The sequence below is a fragment of the Achroia grisella genome, unplaced genomic scaffold (assembly GCF_030625045.1).
Source record: "Achroia grisella isolate CSIRO2021 unplaced genomic scaffold, CSIRO_AGI_Agris_v1 utg460, whole genome shotgun sequence".
Taxonomy (NCBI): domain Eukaryota; kingdom Metazoa; phylum Arthropoda; class Insecta; order Lepidoptera; family Pyralidae; genus Achroia; species Achroia grisella.
This window is the reverse complement of record NW_026712870.1, coordinates 609964-633990: the sequence shown is the minus strand read 5'-3', so window position 1 is coordinate 633990 and position 24027 is coordinate 609964. Positions and strand designations below refer to the sequence as shown.

Below are 24027 nucleotides of genomic sequence, written 5' to 3'. Positions count from 1 at the left end.
AAATATTATTGCTGGATTTTAATTCTGGTATTCGTTTCTATATGTACATTGTACTAATTATTTAAAGTTCCCTCATAAGCGACACCTTTTCTTTATATTTATTTAAACACAACACGGAGTTATTGTAGCTGTAGTGTGTAATAATTAAATTATAAAACAATATTCACAACCAAAAGGACACGGTACAGACAGCTTATTTTTTTCCATATTTTGTTAGTACGGTATCGTTTTACTCCAAGTTATATATCAATTTTACTAATTGTCTAATAAATTCAAACAGTTTCTTGCAGTAGATTTCCACGCTTCTACTGTGTAAATTTATATCCAGTTCAGATAGTGTCCGATACCGTATCGACAAATCAGGAAGATACCTTGGACAGAGACATACTAATAATAACACCTACAACCTTCTATTTTAACTATTGAAGTGTTTTGTCACTGTCTATCCAATGAACACAATAGCCTGGCTGAAAAGGACATATTGTTCAATAATTAAAATATATTTATTATATTTTTTTTTTATTTTTACAATATAACATGTTAAGGAATAAAATAGTCTCTGCCTTAGGTAAATTGCATTAAATGTTGACAATATCTGTTACAAACTAAAATTATACTAATTTTACGTATAAAACTTTAATTCTAAAATATACCGAAACCATAAAACATTTGTTACTTTAAATCTCTTTAAACTTTAACTATGAATCTAAGTTTTAATTACTTAATAATTTATATATTGTTATCTATTGTTTTACACAACTTCAATAAAAGGAGGTACTCTATACGACGTTACTTTTAGGTACAATTTGAAGGCTATTAGTTTCCTGTTAAAAATAATATCAAATATATCTTATTAGAAACATTTTGGCCTCTATATAAAAATACAATTTACTTCACACAAAGGAAAAGTCACGACAACCATTCAACAACAGTATTCTTGAAACTTAATTTCTTCTATGCAATTAAAATATATAAATAATATATATTCCATAGTGCATTACATGAGCGTGCTGTTTGTATATATACATATAAAATACTCATAAACTCTTAACAATACGCCCGAATGTTCAAGAAAAGCCAATCAATTTCATTAAATCTGTCAGTTTTCTGTTAGTATACATTTTCCTGTAGCGTCCTTATGATCTTATTAATTCAGCTAGTTTGAGAGCAAAAAGTTCTGGGCAGTAATTGACCGAAACCCATCCATGAGTGATAATAATAATAAATATTTATTATTCTCAATTTGAATTTGAATTTAAAATAAGGTAACATAAGTTGGCAGTGATGTTATAAATCTCATTATATTCTACTGTATTCAGGACAAACATTTTTAGAAGTTTTAAATGTTTAGTCAATTTATAAACATAAATTCGGTTATTCAATATAGATAGATGAATTAAGACTAATTCAATCATAAATGAAATTACTGCAGATAAGCTAACCTTTTTTATATGTAAAAATTAAAAATATTCCGGCTCGAAGGACCACTTAAATGTATGTTTTGCTATTTACTTTATTATAGAATGCATTAAATCCAAGACTATTGTCTGTCGACGTGTAAGAGTATATTTCAACCGTATTATGTTTTTTTTAATATGTATATATAAAAAAGGTTTTAAATAGTAGCTGTATAGCTAAAATCGATCATTTACTATCATCAAGCCAGAACCCTTATAGGCTAAGTAGAAAGAACAACTATATACAAACAAAACTTCATTTGAGTCCGTTAAAAGAGAAGGACCCTAATAAATTTCGCTTTTGGCCAAAAGTTAAAATAAAAATAAAACGAACTGTATTTAAAACTTAATGTAGATCGGACGCTACATTTGTGTCAATGTAAATTGTCACCGCGCCTCTTGATGTGAATAAAGCTTTATATTAAATTTGTCCTTAAATATATTGTGACATCTTGATATAGTTCTGATTTTGACTTCGATTGGTGGACGAGCGGCGCCCGGGGACAATGTTTGTCTACCGTCCCAGTCCATCAGGTCACGGCCGTTATCTGTGGAACGTGAGCCATGCATTACTATTGTTATCAATAAGTATCTTCCTATCAACTCGCCTAGAGGGGAGGGATTTTTAGTAATGGGAGCTAGTTAATCATTCAGCTTGACCTCCATGCGGTTCCCCTGGAAACCATCGTAGTTAATTTATGGTACATTTGCCATGAAGGGTTTAATGTGCTGCCTTTATGCTCATCCTATCATCCTCCACTGGTTCCCTGCCAGCGTATATCGTTAGAAGAGGCTAGGGCAACATACCATTATCATCAATTAAAAAAAAACTATTCAATTCACCTACTTCAGCTGCTAGGCAGTTTTGTACGTTGTGGTTCGGTAGTGAAGTGTAATAAGACAGTGAAATTACAGGCTAGAAGCATGACATCTTAGTCCTTTGGAATGGCAACACATGAATGGTATCACGGTTGTCACATGATAACGTGATGTCCTTAGTGATGTGGAAGTATCCGTTTGTCATCAGGACTGTCAGCCACTTTGCCATTCCTATTACAATAAAATATGTCAGCATGTAGAACAAGCCGTTGCTCTTACCACATGACTATTGACCAGGGAAAAAAAGGAAATTATATCTTTCTCTACCAAGTGTAACATTGTATAAAAAGAGGTAGATGACAGAGGTCACAAACTTCGTGTGTACCGATGGCTTTCACCATCATCTATAGCAGGGGACCCACAGGTCCCGCAGGGTTTAAGATTTTGTGATGTTATGTCCCAATATTTCAAATATGACCAGCTGCGTTGCAAGTTGGTTTGAAGTATAATTACTGACTGGGACGCAGTCTGCGTGCGGCACAGGAGCCGCACGCCGCCTGCTAGTGTGGTGTGAGTGTGTATACTGACTGGGACGCGGTCTGCGTGCGGCACACGAGCCGCACGCCGCCTGCTAGTGTGGTGTGAGTGTGTATACTGACTGGGACGCGGTCTGCGTGCGGCACACGAGCCGCACGCCGCCTGCTAGTGTGGTGTGAGTGTGTATACTGACTGGGACGCGGTCTGCGTGCGGCACACGAGCCGCACGCCGCCTGCTAGTGTGGTGTGAGTGTGTATACTGACTGGGACGCGGTCTGCGTGCGGCACACGAGCCGCACGCCGCCTGCTAGTGTGGTGTGAGTGTGTATACTGACTGGGACGCGGTCTGCGTGCGGCACACGAGCCGCACGCCGCCTGCTAGTGTGGTGTGAGTGTGTATACTGACTGGGACGCGGTCTGCGTGCGGCACACGAGCCGCACGCCGCCTGCTAGTGTGGTGTGTGTGTATACTGACTGGGACGCGGTCTGCGTGCGGCACACGAGCCGCACGCCGCCTGCTAGCGTGGTGTGTGTGTGTATACTGACTGGGGCGTGGCCTCCACGGGCGGGGCCATGCGGCACACGAGCTGCACTCCTCCGAGCAGCGCGGACTTGATGGGCGCGGGCAGCGCGGGGCGCGCGGCTTGTTTCTCTGCGGCGGTGCGCAGTTCACGGAACATGTTGCGCGTGTAAGGGTTCCGCCGCGACGTGTAGCGCCACGTCACGAAGTAGTAGTACACGAACGGCGTCACCAGGCCACAGTAGCCGCTGTGGGGACGTAATAAAACATTGAGTATTGTGTTGCAGTCATTTTTAAAGATTTAAACCGATAAGAAAAAAATACCAATTGCGTTTCATGCCAGTTCGGCTAGCTAACAACATTTTATTCTACTTCACAATATTATAAACATAAATTATAATTATAGTATTGTTTAGCAAAATTTTTACAGACATCTAGATACTTCCTCGACGCTTTTCTGACGCTTAAATTTACTGCAAATGCGCGCCAAATTCAAATAATGAGTGTCAGTGACTTTCATTTACAAGTTTATATAGATTTAGATAGAATAGATACTAACAATAGTGCCATTCCAACGATGAGCGGGAACACGAGGATCTCAGCCAGGGCAGCCACCCGCAGAATATTCCGTGACTGGAACTCAACCAGCGAGATGAGCAGTCGCGCCACCCACATAGAGTTCTGGCCCAGGGTCTGCAAAACGTTGGTGCACAAATTACAGTGACGCTCGGACAATATAGAAACAGAAGGTGAAGGAATTTATTAGTTTAGCTTCTGGGAACTGCTAAAGTCCTCAAAACTTTTAGGAACCAGAATGTCTGTTCTGGTATATGCTGGTGGTCATTCTATTCTCTCTAATCTAAATTTAAAAATGAATCTGTATATTTGTAAACATGTACAAGCACATTTGGAATGAATAAGAACCGAGTTTCTTTTCATTTCTTCTTAGCTCGAATGCACGACGGTAGATTATGACATATCATAAGAGTCTGTAGTAGACCTACATGAATAATGATATTTTGATTTGATTTGATTTGAATATTGGGGACTGGTGATTGCTTAGCAATGTAACAGTCTGGTCAGATATAGACTAGGCGATCCCCCCTGGACATAATCGTGGTTCATTTCTGGTGAATTTGTTATGATGGGCTGACTGGCCCATATGACGAGTCGCGGGTTCAACTCCTCGCACGGTACAAATATTTGTACTCATGAGTATGTATTAATTATGTTATGTGCACTACCTACTCTTTTCTCATATCTTTTCCGTCTACCTAAAGTTTGTCTGTAAGAGATTACTTAGCGATATATATTAATTGATATTTTTCTGTGTCTGGTGCAATAGAGTTTATAAATAAAATTAAAAGAATGAAAATGTTTATTGTATTGATATTATCGATATACATAAGTCATAGTTTTACGACACCTATTCGATTTCATGCAAGAATATCAAAATCAGTTTATATTATCTTAAAATTATCGCATTAAGAAAATCCTTGCTTGTAAATACAACAAAATGGCGACCAATAAGTGACTATGGAACAGTTCTTGCGCATCGCAATTATTGAAACAATACAAAACTATTGGCATTAGAACAATGTGATTTTCATTAATATTTAATATCTCAATCATTCTCTACAAACAGCGTATTTTACTGTCATATTAACTTGTAAATAATATTATTAAATTAGAAAAGTTTGTAAAGATGTTTAGATATATAAAATAGATGTTTGTTACTGAATCGCAAATAATTGAACGGATTGTAAAACTTAGTATACAAACAATGAAATTTAATATTTTTTCTATACTCAAATTAGTAGATGAAATATTAAAATCGACATTTAAAATAATCTATATGTATAAAGTGCATTAAAAAATCTAAAAAAAAACAATCTTCATGTTAAAATTAATATAACGAAAGTGTAGAATAAATTACAAATTTTATATAAACCTACTACTACTCTTTGTAGAGAAGTAATAAAAAATCTGGCAATGAGGTCAGATCAACCTTTACAAAACTCTGATAAACATCGTCGTTAATTCATAATGACGAAATTCGCCATGATGTGTTGAATTTGCCATGATTCATCTTCAACCTTTGCTTTAGGATGACCACAGTCTATAATAAATCCTCAGATTATACTTTAATTTAATTGTTATTATTTTAAGAAAGTTTTTAATTCTTTTTTGTATCTGACTGGCACTTTTGTGTATTTGCCTATGATAATTTGGGAAACTTATTTTAAAAAATAGTAATCATTTTTTGTCAAGTCATTCAATGACAGACCTGGCTGTATAAGTTCCCTTTGCCTTTCCTTTAAACGATAAACAAAATAAAAAAAATCGATAATAAATAAATACGAAGTTTAATCTATAAACTGTGTTGGCGACCGGCCGTCACAACCGCTTTTGATATTTTTATTATTTTTAAATCTACATTTTTAGAATAGTTCTTTTTATATGTTATTTGATACATTTCAATTATTCTTTCATTGTCTTTAGATAATTCACAATTGTATTTCAATATATTATATTATCATAAACTACGTGTCTTCATCATTTAGACACCCATACAGACCACCGATCTATTACAACTGAGATACTTTTAATTTATAAATTACACCATAATTATTATGGTGTAAGTTATATATTTATTTTATGGGACCACAATTATGTGAACCCATAAAAATTTTTGTATTGTGAACGAGACCCGTTTTAGGGGCAAGATTGTAAGAATACATTGAATATAGGAGGCCAAATGTATCTGATTGTATATCAATCCGTGTGCTACCTATCTAAAGCTGTACAACAGTAGATATGATATTGATTGATGTCTTTAATCAATTTGTTTTATGTCCCTTTAACTGTAGAGTGATCGAAGTGGAACAATTGTTTAAAGTTTGTAATATATGCATATCTTTGTCAATACAGAACATTTATGTATTTAAAACACGCAAGTTTCTCGCTCATTCTTCTAGTGATGAGTAGGCATTCCGAATAGGTGGTAGAATTAAAAATATTACTATTTAAAAGTGCTTACATTAGGTTTATAATATTATTTCTATTTGTATATATACGTAGTGCATAAAAAACTAAAGACTTAACATTGTTTCTCCTCTTCAAATTATAAAGAATTTTCGATTCGAAGGAAAGGGACAAATAACTATTTATTATTAAAATGTAAATTTTAGTAATGAAGTAAAATTTTGGAAAAATGTTTCTTTTATAAAGAACTAACGATACGTCGCGGCTTCGCACGGATAAATATTTTAATTTCTCTGCTTGTTCCATACTATAACACGCATGTATTATACATATAAACGATCCTCTTGAATCACTCTATCTAACATATATATATTATTTTCTAACATTTTTCTTTAACCTACAAACTATTATACTTACTAGGGGCTATTTTTATTTATTTTTTTGATTTTCTTTTCTTTCTTTTATACTACGAAAAGACATCATTTTTTCGCCTTAGATATGTAACCATTATTAAGTGATATAAATTTGTTTGCTTTCAACTAAACGTAGTAATTACAAAAGAAAGTATTATCTCTTATATGTACGTGTGGACAATTCCGCGGCGTCGTATGCCACTCGCACGCTACCACTTTCTCTCCATTTCGGTACTCAAGTGTAGTAACAGTAACGCTCGAAACGGTCGCCATCTCAATGGAAAGGCAGAGAAGCGTGTCATTTGTAATTCCAAGTTTTACAATCTACATTTATTACAATTTTTATGTTTAAATGTATGTGGAATGTATGTGGAATTTAGAACAATTATGTAATTTATATAAATAAAATTATATATGTTCTTTATTGCACAGATTATATAGTAATAAAATAATTTAGAGACAATGCGAGGAAAGTGGAGTTGTGATGAGACAGCTTTCGAACGAGCGGTAGATAAAATAAAATGTTATGACTATTCAAAAGTACTTAAATTAAGTTTATTTGAATAAATGATTTTCTATTCTATTCTATTCTATCCCTAGAAGAGAAGTGCCATAAGAATATTGAGTGGATAATAATTTGTGCAAATAAAATTTCTTTAATTTAATTATTTCAATGTCAGTAGAATAAAAAAAATGTGACTATTCAAAACTGCTTATATTAAGTTTTTTTTTTTTTAGTTCATTTGAATAATAATTATTTCCATTTCTAAAAAAAAACACTGCATGTCTTTCAACTGTACTACAGTTATAAAAATAAAAGAATTATTTTTCATCATATATACTAGTGCATACTAATTTATATATAAAAATAAATTAGAATGCACTATATATACATAAAGATTACACGGAATGTAAGTGTGTATATTTAGTAGTATAGTAAATAGTGTCTTATGTGTGCCACCTACCTATTCTATGTACATAAGTCCTCTCTTCTAGGTTGTCTGTAAGAGATTGCTATTAGCGATAAGACCGCCTTTTGTAATTATTTTACTATTTACTGTATTTTCTTATTATTTCATCCGTGTACACAATAAAGAGTTTTATTATTATTATTAGACTGCTAGCAATGGGGTCCTAGTACCCATTACTCACACTCACACCCACTATCCCGTACCCCATCTGTATACTCATATTATAACTGCGAAAATGTGCCTTTTGTTTTGTTATCTATTCACGATATGAAATTTCATATGTATATAGATAGAATCTCAAGGACAGACACAAGCTGTTTCATCTCAAAAGACATACAAAGTCGCGGGTAAAAGGTAGTTTTTTTTTAATAATATCAGTGTAACGAGGACACAAGGTGACATTAATAACTTGATTCGCCCATCTACTCTTATTTTCTTGTAAATAGTTGTTTTAATTAAATGCAATACAAATATAGGGTTGCCAACTCTCGACGGAATCAACCCGGGAGAATTTTATATTTATGAATTTTTTTGAAGTTAAAATAAAGTTCATTAGATTTTAACTCTGATTTTACTAAAGAAATACTCATTTGGTTTCTTTCCTTGCTCCATCATGCCGAATAACCGCTCGTATGAAGCATCAGAGACAGAAATAGAAAGAACAATCCTGACCATTTTTTAAAATTCAAAACAGGGATTCAAACAGGAAAAATCCGGAGAAATTATTGCACTCCGGATGGCCGGGGAGGTTTACCATTATTATTCGAGTCTCCCGGGCAATCCAGAAGGTTGGCAACCCTAAATACAAATAAACATGTGACGAAACATGACAGTTTGACAACTACACACACAAGTGTTGAGGTCAAGGTAAGTGTGTAGACAGATCGACGGTAAGTAAATATACAAGCGTTCGAATGCCTCGGTAGTCTAGCGGTTTAACATACCGCCTTACTTCCAATGGTCGCGGGTTCTATTCCCGCTCGACACATTCTTTATTGTACACACAAATAGAAATGAAAAATAGTGATACTATAAATGTAATGTACAACGGCGAGCTATCTCTAGAAAGAGATTTCTTCCAGCAAACCTAGAAAATGTTATAGGATACAAAATTTAACTTTTGATTGATTTAACACTAATAGAAACATTTGACTTTGAAATATTCTTAGGTACTAAGAATATTTGTCAAATGTTTCTAATAGTCTAATCTAAAACATCCGTTTTGAAATTGCCACAAACATAAATAAAACAAAACCTTGTATAATAATTTCTCAGGACAATTCACACAGCGCCATCTAAACCCAAGTTAAGCTACCTAAAGCTTGTTTTATGGGTACTAGATACCTGTTAAATACATTGATTTTTTTCGTAAATACATACATATTATATATAGAATAACATGTAGAATCCCTAGTTTTAAAGTACTCCTGTATTCTGTTGTAAATAGGTAGTGTAGTAAACATATAAGTATAATATATTAAGGCAACAAGCCTGGAATTTAATACTATTAAAAAAACACCCGTTTTCTATATATATTATGTATGTATTTACAAACGAATATATATTTAAGTATTTCTGTTAGTTGTTTAGTTACCCATAGTACAAGTAAAAGCAGAGCTTGTACTAATAATTTGGGTTTACATGATGCTGTTTTATTATTAGCTGTATTTTGGACGTTATGTATATGGTAATAAAGTTGAATACTCACGTCTAGAATCGTTAGGGAGTACGAGGCGGCGTGGAGCAGCGCAAATAAGAAGATTGGCAACAATATCACTGTGCAGGAGTTGAGGAAATAATGTTGAAATTAATAACACATGTAGTATAATAATGCTGACCAGAGAGCTGGTAGCTACTTTGCCCAAAGACTGAGTATGGCCATTCAAAGAGGCAACGCTGCCAGTATCTTGGGTACGATGCCTCGATGTTCCGCGTTGGATTACAATGATTATTTTGTGATTGTTGTATTATGTATAAAAAAAAAAAGATAGATGTGTAACAAAATAAATGGAAGAGAAAAATATATTACACCGACCTCAAATAAATGAGATAAGGAAGAAGCAGATGATGATGGAGTATAATAAAATCATAGAAATTTTCTCTATGTTTTTTTTGTGTACGTATAAAACATACACAAAAAAAATTGAATGCACTTTCAAATATATTTTTCTGTACGCATGGTTGTGCAGGCTAATCTTACTTAATGGATGGATGTTCGTTATTCTTTCACGCAAAAACTACTAAACGGATTTTGATGAAACTTTACGGTATATAGTTAGAGGTTTTAATTTAAAAATATATGTAAATTGCACGATATATAGTAATAAATGTCAAGTAAGTGTGATACAGACGATCGATCCCCCATCCAATTGAAATGGGGTTCAAATTACGGCCTAAGCCAAGGTTCGAACCCTTAGCGGTGCCCTGAGACTAACATCGTATCCGTCTAGCGGGAGTTGGCCTTCAGCCGCTCCATAAGGCATCCTTCGGTTCGGAGTGTCATCTGCACTCGCCCCCTATCGTCCGGTGAAGCTGTAAAAGCCAGCTGCAGCCAACAGCATTAGAGTAGTCCAAAAAAAAAAAGTGGTTTGACAGATCTATTGTAGCAAACGTTTTTCCTTTTTTATCATTACACAATATATAAGATTGTTATTCTATAAACCACGCATGCGCAGTCACTGGCACTAGTTATTATTAAATATTTAATTTCATGAATGTTTACCTTGATTTACTATAGCAACAGTTGTGGAATATTAAATTAATACTTATGTATTATTCATTATATTCTTAAGTTCTTAACACATTCCTACTTACATTTTAATTCAAAGTTTTAAGTTTCTTTACAAATGTAATTTTAAAATAATGTGGTAAGAACATGAGTTCTGTAACACACCCTATAGTAATTTACTACAAAATTTCTAACAAAATAGATTTAAGCAATATGACAATGAGTTATTGTTTGACCTTAGTAAATTAAAAAAACATATCGATCACAGTAGTCGTTCACACATGTATATCGTTATTTTTACAGTAACCGTCGTAATTAAAGTCTAGTAAATATAACCATAGAACAAATAACCTAATATCATTGTCACCACAATAAAATAACAACCACTGTGGAAAGGTTTCCGTAGTTTAATTTATAACAAAATCATTACTTTATATTACAGTTTCAAACCGCCCTATTTTCCCAAGACATGTTCTATTTTTTGTAATCTCCTAATTAATATATATGATATCATATATTTTTATAAAAATATAATTGGGATTTTTTAAAATTCGCGTGCCAATTTTAATAGTTCCCAGTTCCCAACATATACAATTTGATTAAAAAAATATTTTTTTCAATTACTTGAACTTCATTTCACCTATTTTCACTACATATTATTTTAACTATATTTAAAATTTTACTACATTTAACTTAACTTAATTTAGGGTTGGTAGCTCTTACTCTACAAACATAAATTAGTTATGACCTTACGAACTCGCAGGCAGACCTAATATATATGTATTGGGGTGAAAGGGATTGTCAGTAATATTGACTGATGATCTTATTGCTAGCAATAGAATCTTATTGCCCCTGGAAACCATTGTGATAAATTCCTGGTGAATTTGTCTCGATGTACTAACTGACCTGACCTCATGCTCATCCTATCTTCCTCCACTGGTGCCCCGCCAGCGTAAATCGTTAGCGCAAGCGGGTGCACTATTCCATTATCATCCATAAATAAATAAATATATATATATATATGTATTATAAAAGGATACACAAATTGGGTGTAACATTCATAAATATTAACGAGTAGAAGAGGTAGTGCGCGCTGTCCTCCAAGAAGAACCGGGTGAGGAACTCCCTCGACAGGGAGATCTCGCGGGCCGGGATCCTCTGGTGCAGCCTCAGGGCGGATATCGCAGCGTTTGCCAGCAAAGCTTTGTAGAACGCCGACACTGGACTGTGGACAAACACATGTGTATACTTCTTACTGTTTTTTTTTTATCTTAGGCCTATTTCATAATTTATTTATTTAATCATCTGTATCCAGCTTGATGCTGTCCTGACTCCCAAAGCTGACTCCGTGAGCTGTATAATGTATCACCATGTTGCGTTTAGAAACAAAATGTATTTTTAACATACTCAGTAGTTAAAAGATGAAAACTTTTTTTATTTTACTAATATTAGCTGTAAGAAATTTGTATCACTAATGAAACGGCCTAATATTGAATAAAGTAAATCTATACATATAAATAAAATTGGAGTGTCTGTTTGTAATATTGAAATAACCGTTTTTTACTACATGCATATGAATATAAATACGGTACACACACCAAAATAACATTTTTACAATTTTTGTCTGTCTGTTTGTTCCGGCTAATCTCTGAAATGGCTGAACCGATTTTGACGGAACTTTTTTTGGCAGATAGCTGATGTAATAAGGAGTAACTTAGGGTACTTTTATTTTAGAAAAATAAAGTTATATTCCACGCGGACGAAGTCGCCGGAATAGCTAGTTATATAATATTTTGATGCAAGTAGCGTTTTATATGCATTTAGTGAAAACCTATTAATACGATAAAAGCCGCGGGATATGGCTATTAAACTGAACGACCATAAACGATAATAATTAGACAGTCTATATATAAGTAAACAAATATTAATCTATGTAGAGTATCAATATCTATTCAGCAATTCCTTAAAGTATTTATATCAATCAAATTATCTATTACAGCCAGATAAACAGACACAATAATTATTTATATCTCATAAATACCACATACAAAATATTAATGAAGTGTATAATTTTTCAGCGTGGTAATGCATAACGACGTGAGGACACTGTCACCGGTACATTTATTTCCTGGACATCATTCATAGTTCACTATAGATAGATAGATAGATAGATATATCGTTTATTTTTATTTGCGGACAACATTATAATTTTAATTTTCATACTGCTTTCTTGATATATGATAGCGTAGCGGCTTTTGTATCACACAACATGTTCATAAGAATAGACAATACATAATACAACATAAGATTTATAAAATTGTGTTATTATGTGTGTCGTGTGGAGCAAAAAATAAAATGTCCAACATGTCGAAGCTTGCGTGGAACATTGTTCAAGGAACAAAACACTCATTTTCAGCTTCAACCCATTTGACTACACACGAACAAAGCTATAAATTTTATGGATGACTAGCTGTACTCGGGACTTCGTCCGCGTAGAATTTGACTTAATTTTTCTAAAATAAAAGTAGCCTATGTAACTCCTTATTACATTAGCTACCTGCCAATAAAAGTCCCGTTAAAATCGGTCCAGCCATATCAGAGATTAGCCGAAACAAACAGACAGGCAAATAAATAAGTCTCAAGAAGTATGTATTTAGTAAATAAAATAATTTGTAGATTGTATATTTTAAATAAGTAAATAAAATATACAAACTAGGCTGGACAATTTGTTACGATCCACAGTGCAGCATTATAATAGCATCCATAGGGGGAGGAAGGGCATTGTTAGTAATGTGGACTGATGACATGTCCATACATCATGTAAAGAACCCTCAAATTGTGAAAATCCCTTCAGTAGTTTTTGTTTGATTTTATTAGCCTCAATAAAGCATCCTTATTCTTTTTCTTTTTAATCTATCTTGTAATATTGAAATAACCTTTTTTTACTACATGTATATGAATATAAGTACGGTACATACACCAAAATGACATTTTTTAAAATTTTTGTCTGTCTGTCCGTCTGTTTGTTCCGGCTAATCTCTGAAATGGCTGGACCGATTTTGACGGGACTTTTTTGGTAGGTAGCTGATGTAATAAAGAGTAATTTAGGCTACTTTTATTTTAGAAAGATAAATAATGTTATATTCCACGCGGACGAAGTCGCGGGTTACAACTTTTTAATTCTAAATAAAGATTCAGCCAATTAGAATGAACAATAAACTTTGCGATTCCCTCTGGGTACCAAGTTTCATCACGATGGACTAACTGACCTGACCATGTTCATTTTATCATGCTCCACCGGTGCACGCATACATTAAAAAAGTATATAAGCAGTTTTGAATAGTTATTTACTATTGGTTACTACCAATGGTTGAAAACCAGGACAGCACACGAGCATCCTGGCCGTATATGCTGAACCTGGTCCTTCTGCCGCGTTAAGTACCCTTTAAGTGTATTGTCTCTTATGTAAATTTATTGGCCTCAAAAAATTGTTCTTATTCTTTTTAATTCTAAATAAAGATTCAGCCAATTACATAAAAAGAACTTTACCTCTTGTCTCAAATTCAAAATATCTTTATTCATGTAGGTCAATTACAGCTCTTATTGTCCAATCTACCGTCAGTTCGGAACGATATCTTGCTTTTGTTATATTATGGAAAAAATCCTCGAATTGAGAAAATCCCTCTTATTCGGTAATGATAAATTTATTAAACAATATTCACGTAATTTACTTAATTACAAATAACTATGACCTTATGCAACATTATAAGTATTACTCGTCAGCCATGACACATCAGCCGCGGCAACTAATAAAATATATGAATAAACACAACTCTTTCCACTCTCATAATCAATAAATCAATAAATTCACTAGTGAGTGCTTAGCATTATTAGTTATGACTAAATGACTTACAAAGAAAATGTCCTGAGTTTAATATACAATTGAAAACATTGTTTTTAACCTCTTTGGTATAGATATACCACGAAAAACACTGTTACTCTGCGAGAATTGACGTAACACTCAATATTCTCATTATTACATATTGTAATTTAAATAATATAACTTAAATATTGTAATGGATGAAAACTGTAATTGTTACAGCCTATGCTGTAAATACTATACGTGACGTAGTGGAAGTAACTTGAAGCAGTCATGCTCGCTATAAAGTTCGAAGTTGTAGCGGCGGTGTGGGCCGGGTCGATGTGCTCCTTCTAATATGATTGAGTGCAATGATCGGAGTATGACGGCTGGCTCAGCCATGCGTCATACTCGTGAAATGGCGCTGGAGACTGGTCTGGGGAATTGTGGGGACTGGTATGTTCGGGTTACGAACACTGATTAGACTATTTTCGTTTGACAAAATTGCTACAGCATATGCTGGTGGTAACTTTATTTTCCAAAATTTTAATTTAAAAATGAATTTGTATTATTGTAAACATATACAACCATATTTGGAAAAAAATACAAGCTGAGTTTCTTGTTAGTTCTTCTAACCTCGAAAGTATTCCGAACTGACGGTAGATTTAATATATGATAGATCTACATGAATGAAGATAATTTCGATTTGATTATTTTGTAATTCATTAAGGAAAATTGTAAATTGCAGGCCTCCTGCGAGCATCTGTACTCTATTCTATTGTAAGACCTACACTGTAAAAAATGTTGAATTGGGAGATATTCTGGGTGATATCAACTAGATTTATTGGATTTATTATTAAGATACAGAGGACATTACAGTAAATGTTTCTTTAATATATTTTGTCACATTGACAGAACTTTATAGACAAAATAGATACAATTATACATACACACTAGCTGTCCCGGCAAACATTGTTTTGCCTTAAAATAAAAAAAAAAATTAGGGGTGGACTACCCCTAACATTTAGGGGGAATTAAATAGATGTTGGCCGATTCTCAGACCTACTCAATACGCTCACAAAATTTCATGAGAATCGGTCAAGCCGTTTCGGAGGAGTATGGGAACGAAAACTGACACGAGAATTTTATATATAAGATTTATGTTCATTTGACAAAGAAAACGATGTTCAAGCATATACATATATTATACATGTCTATGCCCCGCATTTCCACTCCTTGTCAGTCAGTCCTTTTTATATATTACTAGCTACTCCGGCTTCGGACGGGTGTAAATGTATTTACATAAACCCTCCTCTCGAATCACTACCTATTAAAAAAAACTGCATCAAAATCCGTTGCGTAGTTTTGAAGATTTAAGCCTACATAGGGACGGACAGACAGCGACAGCGACTTTGTTTTATACTATGTAGTGATGATACTATACATGTATTTTATTTAGTACTTATTTTAATTGTAGGCTAACAGTTGCGTTGTACTTGTTTTTAGCATTCTCATCCAAGATGAAAGTCTTGACATTAATGAATATAGTCAAGATAACACGCCATGTAAACCACACCACTATGTCTCCCTGACCACGACCGTGGCAAAATAAACGCCCTCATTTGGTGGAAGCCATCCAAATTAAAGGAGTTTAATCTTCAATTACATTTAAGTTTGTGTCAGTTTTTCTACCTAACGTATTAAGGTTTTCTTACTAAATACGAACTAGTTGCTAGCCACGACGAATCAGGATGGAATTAAACTTTTTTTATTAACATTAACATTTCAAAATTTATAATATTAGCTATCTGCAAGTTAAAGTTCCGTCAAAATCAGTCCAGTCGTTTCAGAGATTGTCACACAGGCAAAGACAAAAAATTTTTAAAACTAAATTTTTGATACCAATTTTTACATTCATAAATACATTTAATGAAAAGTTAATTTGAAATTACAAACACTTCAAATTTATTTATTTGTATACATCTATACATATAAATAAAATTGTAGTGTCTGTTTGTGATATTGAAATAACCGTTTTTTTACTACATGCATAATACGGTACATACACCAAAATAACATTTTTTACAATTTTTATCTGTCTGTCTGTCGGTCTGTTTATTCCGGCTAATCTCTGAAATGGCTGGACCGATTTTGACGGAACATTATTTGGCAGGTAGCTGATGTAATAAGAAGTAACTTAGGCTATTTTAATTTTAGAAAAATAAAGTTAATTTCCGCGCAGACTGATTCACAGGAACAGTTAGTTAAAATATTACATATAAATAATTTATACAGGTCATATTACTATACACATATGTATGTACTTAAAGATACTATTTTAGTCTTGCTTGATTATTTATACATACATACAAAATAGAACAATAAATTAATGATTAGTGAATTATAAATTAGTATCGCAAATCACTTATCAGAATTATAATTATATAATTATTGCGATAAATATTTAAAGATAAATAATGGACCATAGATAAATAATAAATGAGTAAACTGTCCACCATCACTCTAGTATCAAACCTAAATTAACCACGGATTATAAAATTTATTACTACCAACATAAATGTCTATTTTTCTAATGGATTATAGATAGATAGATAACTTATTTATTTGACCAATCACATACAATTGCGCTATTATAAATTTAGACCATATATCAGCTTGTATTTTTTAGGTAAACACAAGTTTCTTGCTCATTCTTCTTGTGATGAGTCTGCATTCCGAATGAGCGGTAGAATCAAAAACTTGTCTACTCAAATGTGCTTATATTAAGTTTATTTGAATAAAGATTATTTCTATAAGTAGTTATTTAACTTAAGTCTTCATTACATAGTATAAAACAACTGTCACTATCTGTCCTTCCCTATGTATGCTTAAATCTTTAAAACTACGTAACTGATTTTGAAGCGGTTTTTTTAATAAATAGAGTGATTTAAGAGGAAGGTTTATATATATAATACATCACCCGTGCGAAGCCGGGGCGAGTAGCTAGTTACAACTAAAACAAACGAGCATTCTAGTTCTATATATGCGTAAAACAATGTAAATGGTTATATATTTATTTAAATCATTAGTTAAGTATTACTGTATCGTTTTTTTATTTCTAAATTTCCTAATAAATAAATAAAAACATATTTCGATATATTAATAAGTTTGTGTCATTTTCTTCTACTGAATAAATATCATTTCATTCATTATGTGTCATACACAGCAATACAAAAGGATGTATGTTCAGATAGCGAAAAGATGCACATGACTGCACCAGCAGTATGCTGACTAGGCACCAGTGGAGAATACAATGAAATCCCCATATTTTCCTTACTCTATCTTCAACCAACCAATTAGCCTGTATCGAGGTGGGGATTCAATTCATGAGACATCTTTGACAATTACCTTGACAGGCAACTTTTACACAAAAACCAGCCTGTAACCTCCTCCATGGCAAATACTATGTTTACTAAAATTCAACATTATTGGTTGTTGGTTGTGCCATGAAATGATAATTGACTACAGACAAATATAAATTTAATTGTGTAAAATAAACAACAACATGGCTGCCGATCCGAGTAAATATTACAGAGCCAACTCTTAAGTAAACTTATCAACTGTAAAAAGACAATCAAATCTGTTTAACTTAGGCAAAGATTTTGCATAACATACATACTAATAACACTGTATTAGCAACCTATATCTATACATATAAATAAAATTGGAGTGTCTGTTTGTAATATTGAAATAACCATTTTTTACTACATGCATATGAATATAAATACGGTACATACACCAAAATAACATTTTCTACAATTTTTATCTGTCTGTCTGTTTGTTTCGGCTAATCTCTGAAATGGCTGGACCGATTTTGACGGGACTTTCATTGACAGGTAGCTGATGTAATAAGGAGTAACTTAGGCTACTTTTATTTTAGAAAAGTTAAATTCCACGCGGACGCAGTCGCGGGAACAGCTAGTTTAATATATAATTGTGCCATAGTGGTTATCACCTCACCACTGTAACGTTATATAGGATGAGATGAGGTGTCGCTAGATAATTTATTGTTGTATATAGGTAGTGAGTATACAGGTGAAATAATTGTACTATTTATTATACATTAGTTAGTTTTTTTTTAAATAATAATAAGCTGATGAGCACAAACTCTATTAAAAAAATAAGCCACAGCTACAAACTACACTGTGTCTCTCAAACCATGACATTGGCAAAATCACCAATCGAAATTGGTGGCGGGCATTTAAAATAAAAAAGAAGAACTCTATGAAAAAAAAGAAAAAAAAAGTTCGTTTATTATACAGTATTTGTGCTACATGGTTTATTAGTAACGCGTACATTCGATGCGGAGTCGGGAACCTTAAATCTATATTATCTGGAGAGGTACTAATGGAAGGGTCTCTAGTGCTGACAGAAATGTACAAGTGTAGGCATAGTATATAAAAGAATGTGACTTACTTGTTAATTATTGGCATAACATAGCCTATTGTGAAGAGGACAGTGAGTACACGGATCCCCCATAGCGCTACATCCACTTTGTTGGCTGCCACATGGGCTTTCAGTGCGGGGATTCCCTTTGGTGGGCCCGTGTCTCCAGCCTGTGGTCCTTTGTCAGCCATTTTCTGTTCATAAACAAATAATCTATAGCTAAATGTATCATAATGTATAGTGTAATAGTCATTTGGAGGGGAAAAGTTTGTAATGTGAACTGATGACCCCATTGTAATATACCATGTAAGGTATATGAGGGGGACCTGTGAATTTGATACGATAGGATAACTGACCTGACCTCATGTACATATTATCATGACCCACCAGCGGAAACTATTAGTGCATGTGAATGCACCATTCCATTATCATTCCCAAAAAAATAGTCATTCAGAAAATTAACTAACAGTGCAACAGACATATCATTGGTTAAATAGAAAAATATATTCAAAATGTAAATTTTTTTAGTTTTTTTTTAATTTAGTTAAATTATTTTTTCATTTAAAGGTTTAAATTTACACAAAAGTATTATATATTATTTTAAAAGTATTTAGATAATGATTAAGACGGTGTGGTTAATTTAATTGACATATATAAAAGGAGGCAATACTAGCTTCTAATTTAGAAAGATGACATTTTTCTATTTAATCAACAGCAGTCTGTCGCATGTCACAAATTACTAAATATGTAGAACTAATACCAGTATGTGAAACAATCATTTTCATTACATTAATGCAATAAATTGCATTACATTACAAGAAAGTTCATAACTAATTTTCAACTGCAGTATCTTACAAATGTTTTTCATTTAATGAATATACACATAATTTATTTTCATCAGGGTTAATAACATGTTGGTTGGTTAGTTATATTCTGTTGAATATGTATTTTGCCATATGTTGGCTTTAAAATGTCTCGAATGACCACTAAATGTGTTTATTTGCTGGTCCTTTTTATATATTATTATATATTAAAATCAAGACTGTTGTCCATGGACATGTAAGTATATATTTCAATTGTTTTATAATGTTTTTATATACATTTATATACAAAAAAGGTTTTAAATAAAGGGTACTATGTGTGTGGAGTTGTATATAGGCAAGAGTTATCAGGTAGCATGTAAGCTTTTTACCATTATTTTCTTTATTACATTATTATTGTCTTTTCATTCTACTGTACAGACATTATTTTCCTATAAACTATCATCCTATAAACATCTACTTATCAGCGATAGCAGAAATGATTCTGCTCATTGCTGATACAATCATGTAGCTCAAGAGGGTGATACAGAAATAGGGGTAAGGGAAGATGAAGGCCACTATAAAAAAGGTTAGTGTGATTTGAAAAAATGAAGATGGAGGTTTTAATGACATGTAGAATTATAATTCTGTATTCCATACTTTTTGTTCAGAATTAATAGTATATCAGTATAATTAAAGCTATTAATCAGACATCTATCCAGTAATGGTAAATGTAATAGTAATACTATGATAGAATACTATCTATTATCACAAGATAAGGGTATATTAACTGATAACAAAACAGAGAATAGATTCACGTATTTCGCGTTCGAGAGTGAAATTTAATGAACTACATTTACGCCTATTGAACGTAGCAGAAAGTAGGTATTTACTTATACACTTTGTAATAAAAAAGTAGATCATTGGGGCATGCATGAGTACTCTGGTCAAGTGCAATTATATTTGCAAATGCGTATACCTCAACGACACTGGTACCAAATTATTTTGCGTAATAATACAATGAAGTACGTAATACGAGGAAAACCTGTTTCTATGATCAATTATTAATTGACACGAACACTTACGGCGATCACAACTTATATGACTTCTTACAAAAGTAAACTATACAAACACGCTTCTTTATAAATAATAATTATACTTACATTGATAACTAATTAATAAATACCACAGTTACAAAATATAATTAATTAAATTAAACAAATATTTAAGTTCACAAAGCGACGTTCAGAACTTGCATGATTTTATAAATGAAAATGACAGATTTTTGACACATATGAAAGAGAGCAGAGGCCAAAGAGGTTGAATTTATTTACTTCATGTACGTCATTACATCAGGTAAGCAAAGGTGCAATATTGATACAGCTATAATATTCTAAAAAATAATACCTAATATATACTGTTTGAAAATTTGTTATATGAACATCTTCGTGATTCGTTACTTGAAATTTTGTAGGAACCCAATAAAAATAAACATTATAAAAAATAAACGAATAAACAAACAAAAAAAAACTCAACCTTTGAGCTTTATAAGTCGATGTATTAAACCACAAATTGAATGATGACTAGTCATCCGTACCCCTCAAGGGGTTGAAACCATTATACTCGCCCTAAAAGGCTTCCACCCAGTCATCCGGTTCGATGCCGGGGCAAAGTGATTCGCCCCGAAGCCCCAACCTTCACCTCCCTAGAGAGGTACGGATGACTGGTCATCATTGAAATTGCGGTTTAATACATTGACTTATAAAGCTCAAAGGTTGAGTATGAATCTTACTGGCTGATTCAAATATAATACATTGTATGCCAAATATGAGAAATAGTATGTAACTATTATTAGGATTTTCTTAACACACACACATCACATCTTAAGACTAAAGACAGTAGTGAAATTCACATTGTCAATGTTTCTGTTTCTATGTTTCTATGCCACTACTCTCTACAAATTGAGAGTCTGTGTAAATGTCAAATGAAACTTTTTAGGTTATATTATGATTTTCTTGTATAAATTTAGTAAACAATTTATTTTTAGGTTGAAAACATTTTATTTTCACTATGTTGTGTAGAAAAGCTTGTAATTACAATCTTATAAATTATTTAAAAATTGCTACTCAAAAGCCGTATAGTGTAATTGCATCTGTTTTAGAGAATGCAACTGTAGGGGAAGATACAGAAGTTAAGGTACATTTTTTAAATGATTTGTACAAACTCTCTGTTTAAAAATTTACTTATTTATATGAAATTATTATACTTTTATTTGTAGGGGTGGGTCAAAAATCTACGTGTTCAAAAACATTTGATATTCGCCGATGTGAGTGATGGCTCCTGTGCGCAAAAATTGCAGATTATCATCCCAAAAGAATTAAAAACGGACGCACTAACTTGCGGCAGCTCCGTACATATTAGAGGGAAACTGTCTAAAAGTCCGAGAGGCCAGTTAGAACTGTTAGCAGAAAATATTAAGGTCCTTGGAGCGTGTGTTGTTTTAGATGGTTATCCATTCAATCCTAGGACCACACATCCGCCAGAGTACATCCGGCAGTATATACACTTACGGTCACGGACAAACTATGTGTCCTCTATATTGCGAGTTCGTAATTCACTCACAAGACATATACATGACTTTTATGCTTCCAAAAAATATTTAAACGTACATACACCAATATTAACCTCGAATGACTGTGAAGGGGCTGGTGAGATGTTTAAAGTGCAGCCAGAGTGTCAGGACACTGTAAAGGCAATGATGCAGGAGGGCAAGAATGAAGATACACTTTATTTTGGTTCAAAAACATATTTATCAGTCTCGGGTCAGTTGCACTTAGAAGCAATTTGCAGGGGTATGGGCAATGTTTACACTCTAGGGCCGACATTTCGAGCTGAGAATGCAAGATCGAGACTCCATCTATCTGAATTTTACATGCTAGAAGCTGAGTTGGCATTTTGTTACAGTTTAGAACAGTTACAAAATCATATTGAAGAATTATTGAAGTATCTCTTTGTTGAAACGAGAAATACAAATGAAGCTGATTTATCTGTGATAGACAAGGAGAATTGTAAAGAACCGTCATGGTTGAGACAAAAGTTTGTCACCCTCACATATGATGAAGCCCAGGATATTTTAAAGAAAAAGAAGGTAGCTAGTACTGAGAAAGGAATAAATAAAGAACAAGAATTAGCTCTGGTTGATTACTGTAATGGTACTCCCATATTTATTGTAAGCTGGCCTAAAGATCTCAAAAGTTTTTATATGAAAGAATGCCAGAGTGATAATAGTAAGGTAAAAATAAAATTATATTAGCATAACAGGATTCCAAAATTACAATATTTGAATGAAAATAATTTAATTATTTAATTTGCATAGTATATCATAAATGAAATTAATATAGCTAAAGAAATATTACTTACATTAACATTTTTATTTATTCTAGTCATGATATTTTTTTATGTTATTGCAATGAATGATGATATTAATAATCTCATAATAATTTATGTCTATGGTAACCGGTATAGTGGATGGTAGGAAAAATAATATAAAAAAAATTACATTAATAAGCAGCTAAAATGTACAATGATTTTTTAATTTGAATTTGAACTTTAATGTTATGAGCACTAATATGTCATTCCTGCATACCCTGTAATTTCACTGCTATATCTTATCTGTATATTAAAACATATTACAAAGCAATATGCATGGTGACTCAAATAGATTAAAAAGAGGTAGGTTTAGACAATTTCCAAAGTCAACCTTGGTAAATATATGTATTTCTCACCCTTCTCTTAAAACACAGATTACAAAACAACCTGCTTGGTGACTGAACTAGATTAAAAAGAGGTAGCTATAGACAATTTGCAGTCTAAATTTCCTTGGTAAATGTAAATTGTATTTATAGACAATTTGCTAAGTCTACCTTGATAAATATAATATGTATTTTTTTTAGGTGGAAGCATTAGACTTACTAGCACCGATAACAGGTGAAATAGTTGGTGGTAGTCTCAGAGAAGATGATTATGACAGATTAAAATTAAAACTGCCATCAGAGAAATTAGACTGGTACCTGGAATTGAGAAAGTTTGGTAACATCCCAACTGGTGGGTATGGATTGGGTTTGGAAAGATTACTGCAGACTATGTGTGGCATAACCAACATCAAAGATACACTGCCGTTTCCACGGTGGCCGCATAATTGTAGTATGTGAAATATATACTAGATTTCACAAGAATACGTAAATATTTAAGTCAGGTGACACTGACCTTTTGTAGGAAATTTCAATTTAAGCAAATAAATGAATTCTTGAAAACAGAACTTAGTTTCATTTTCTGTTGGGACTGTGTATAGGGTGCTGGGGTCGGTGCAGACAACGATGGTTATAATTAAAAGTGCAGTATGAATGTGTATTATAAAAATATATGTCCTAGCAAACTATGTATGGTAGCAGGAGGCAAGAGCTTATATATTTCATAGCTCTGCTTATCTTGG

General features: G+C 32.9%; 2 protein-coding genes across 2 annotated transcripts; one reads left to right on the top strand and one right to left on the bottom strand.

The window, feature by feature from the left end:
• Window positions 1-1750: 1750 nt before the first annotated feature.
• On the bottom strand, window positions 1751-20819 carry LOC131845199 (Krueppel homolog 2). The gene is made up of 7 exons (XM_059194240.1): window positions 20699-20819; window positions 18766-18929; window positions 11471-11655; window positions 9411-9478; window positions 3893-4026; window positions 3360-3581; window positions 1751-2005 (listed from the first exon to the last, which is right to left on the bottom strand). Exons 2-7 carry the CDS (start codon window positions 18924-18926, stop codon window positions 2002-2004), a joined length of 774 nt encoding a protein of 257 aa, XP_059050223.1. The 5' UTR covers window positions 18927-18929; window positions 20699-20819; the 3' UTR covers window positions 1751-2001.
• Window positions 20820-21510: 691 nt separating this feature from the next.
• On the top strand, window positions 21511-23838 carry LOC131845198 (probable asparagine--tRNA ligase, mitochondrial). Its single transcript, XM_059194239.1, has 3 exons — window positions 21511-21731; window positions 21814-22827; window positions 23489-23838. Exons 1-3 carry the CDS (start codon window positions 21606-21608, stop codon window positions 23744-23746), a joined length of 1398 nt encoding a protein of 465 aa, XP_059050222.1. The 5' UTR covers window positions 21511-21605; the 3' UTR covers window positions 23747-23838.
• Window positions 23839-24027: the final 189 nt, after the last annotated feature.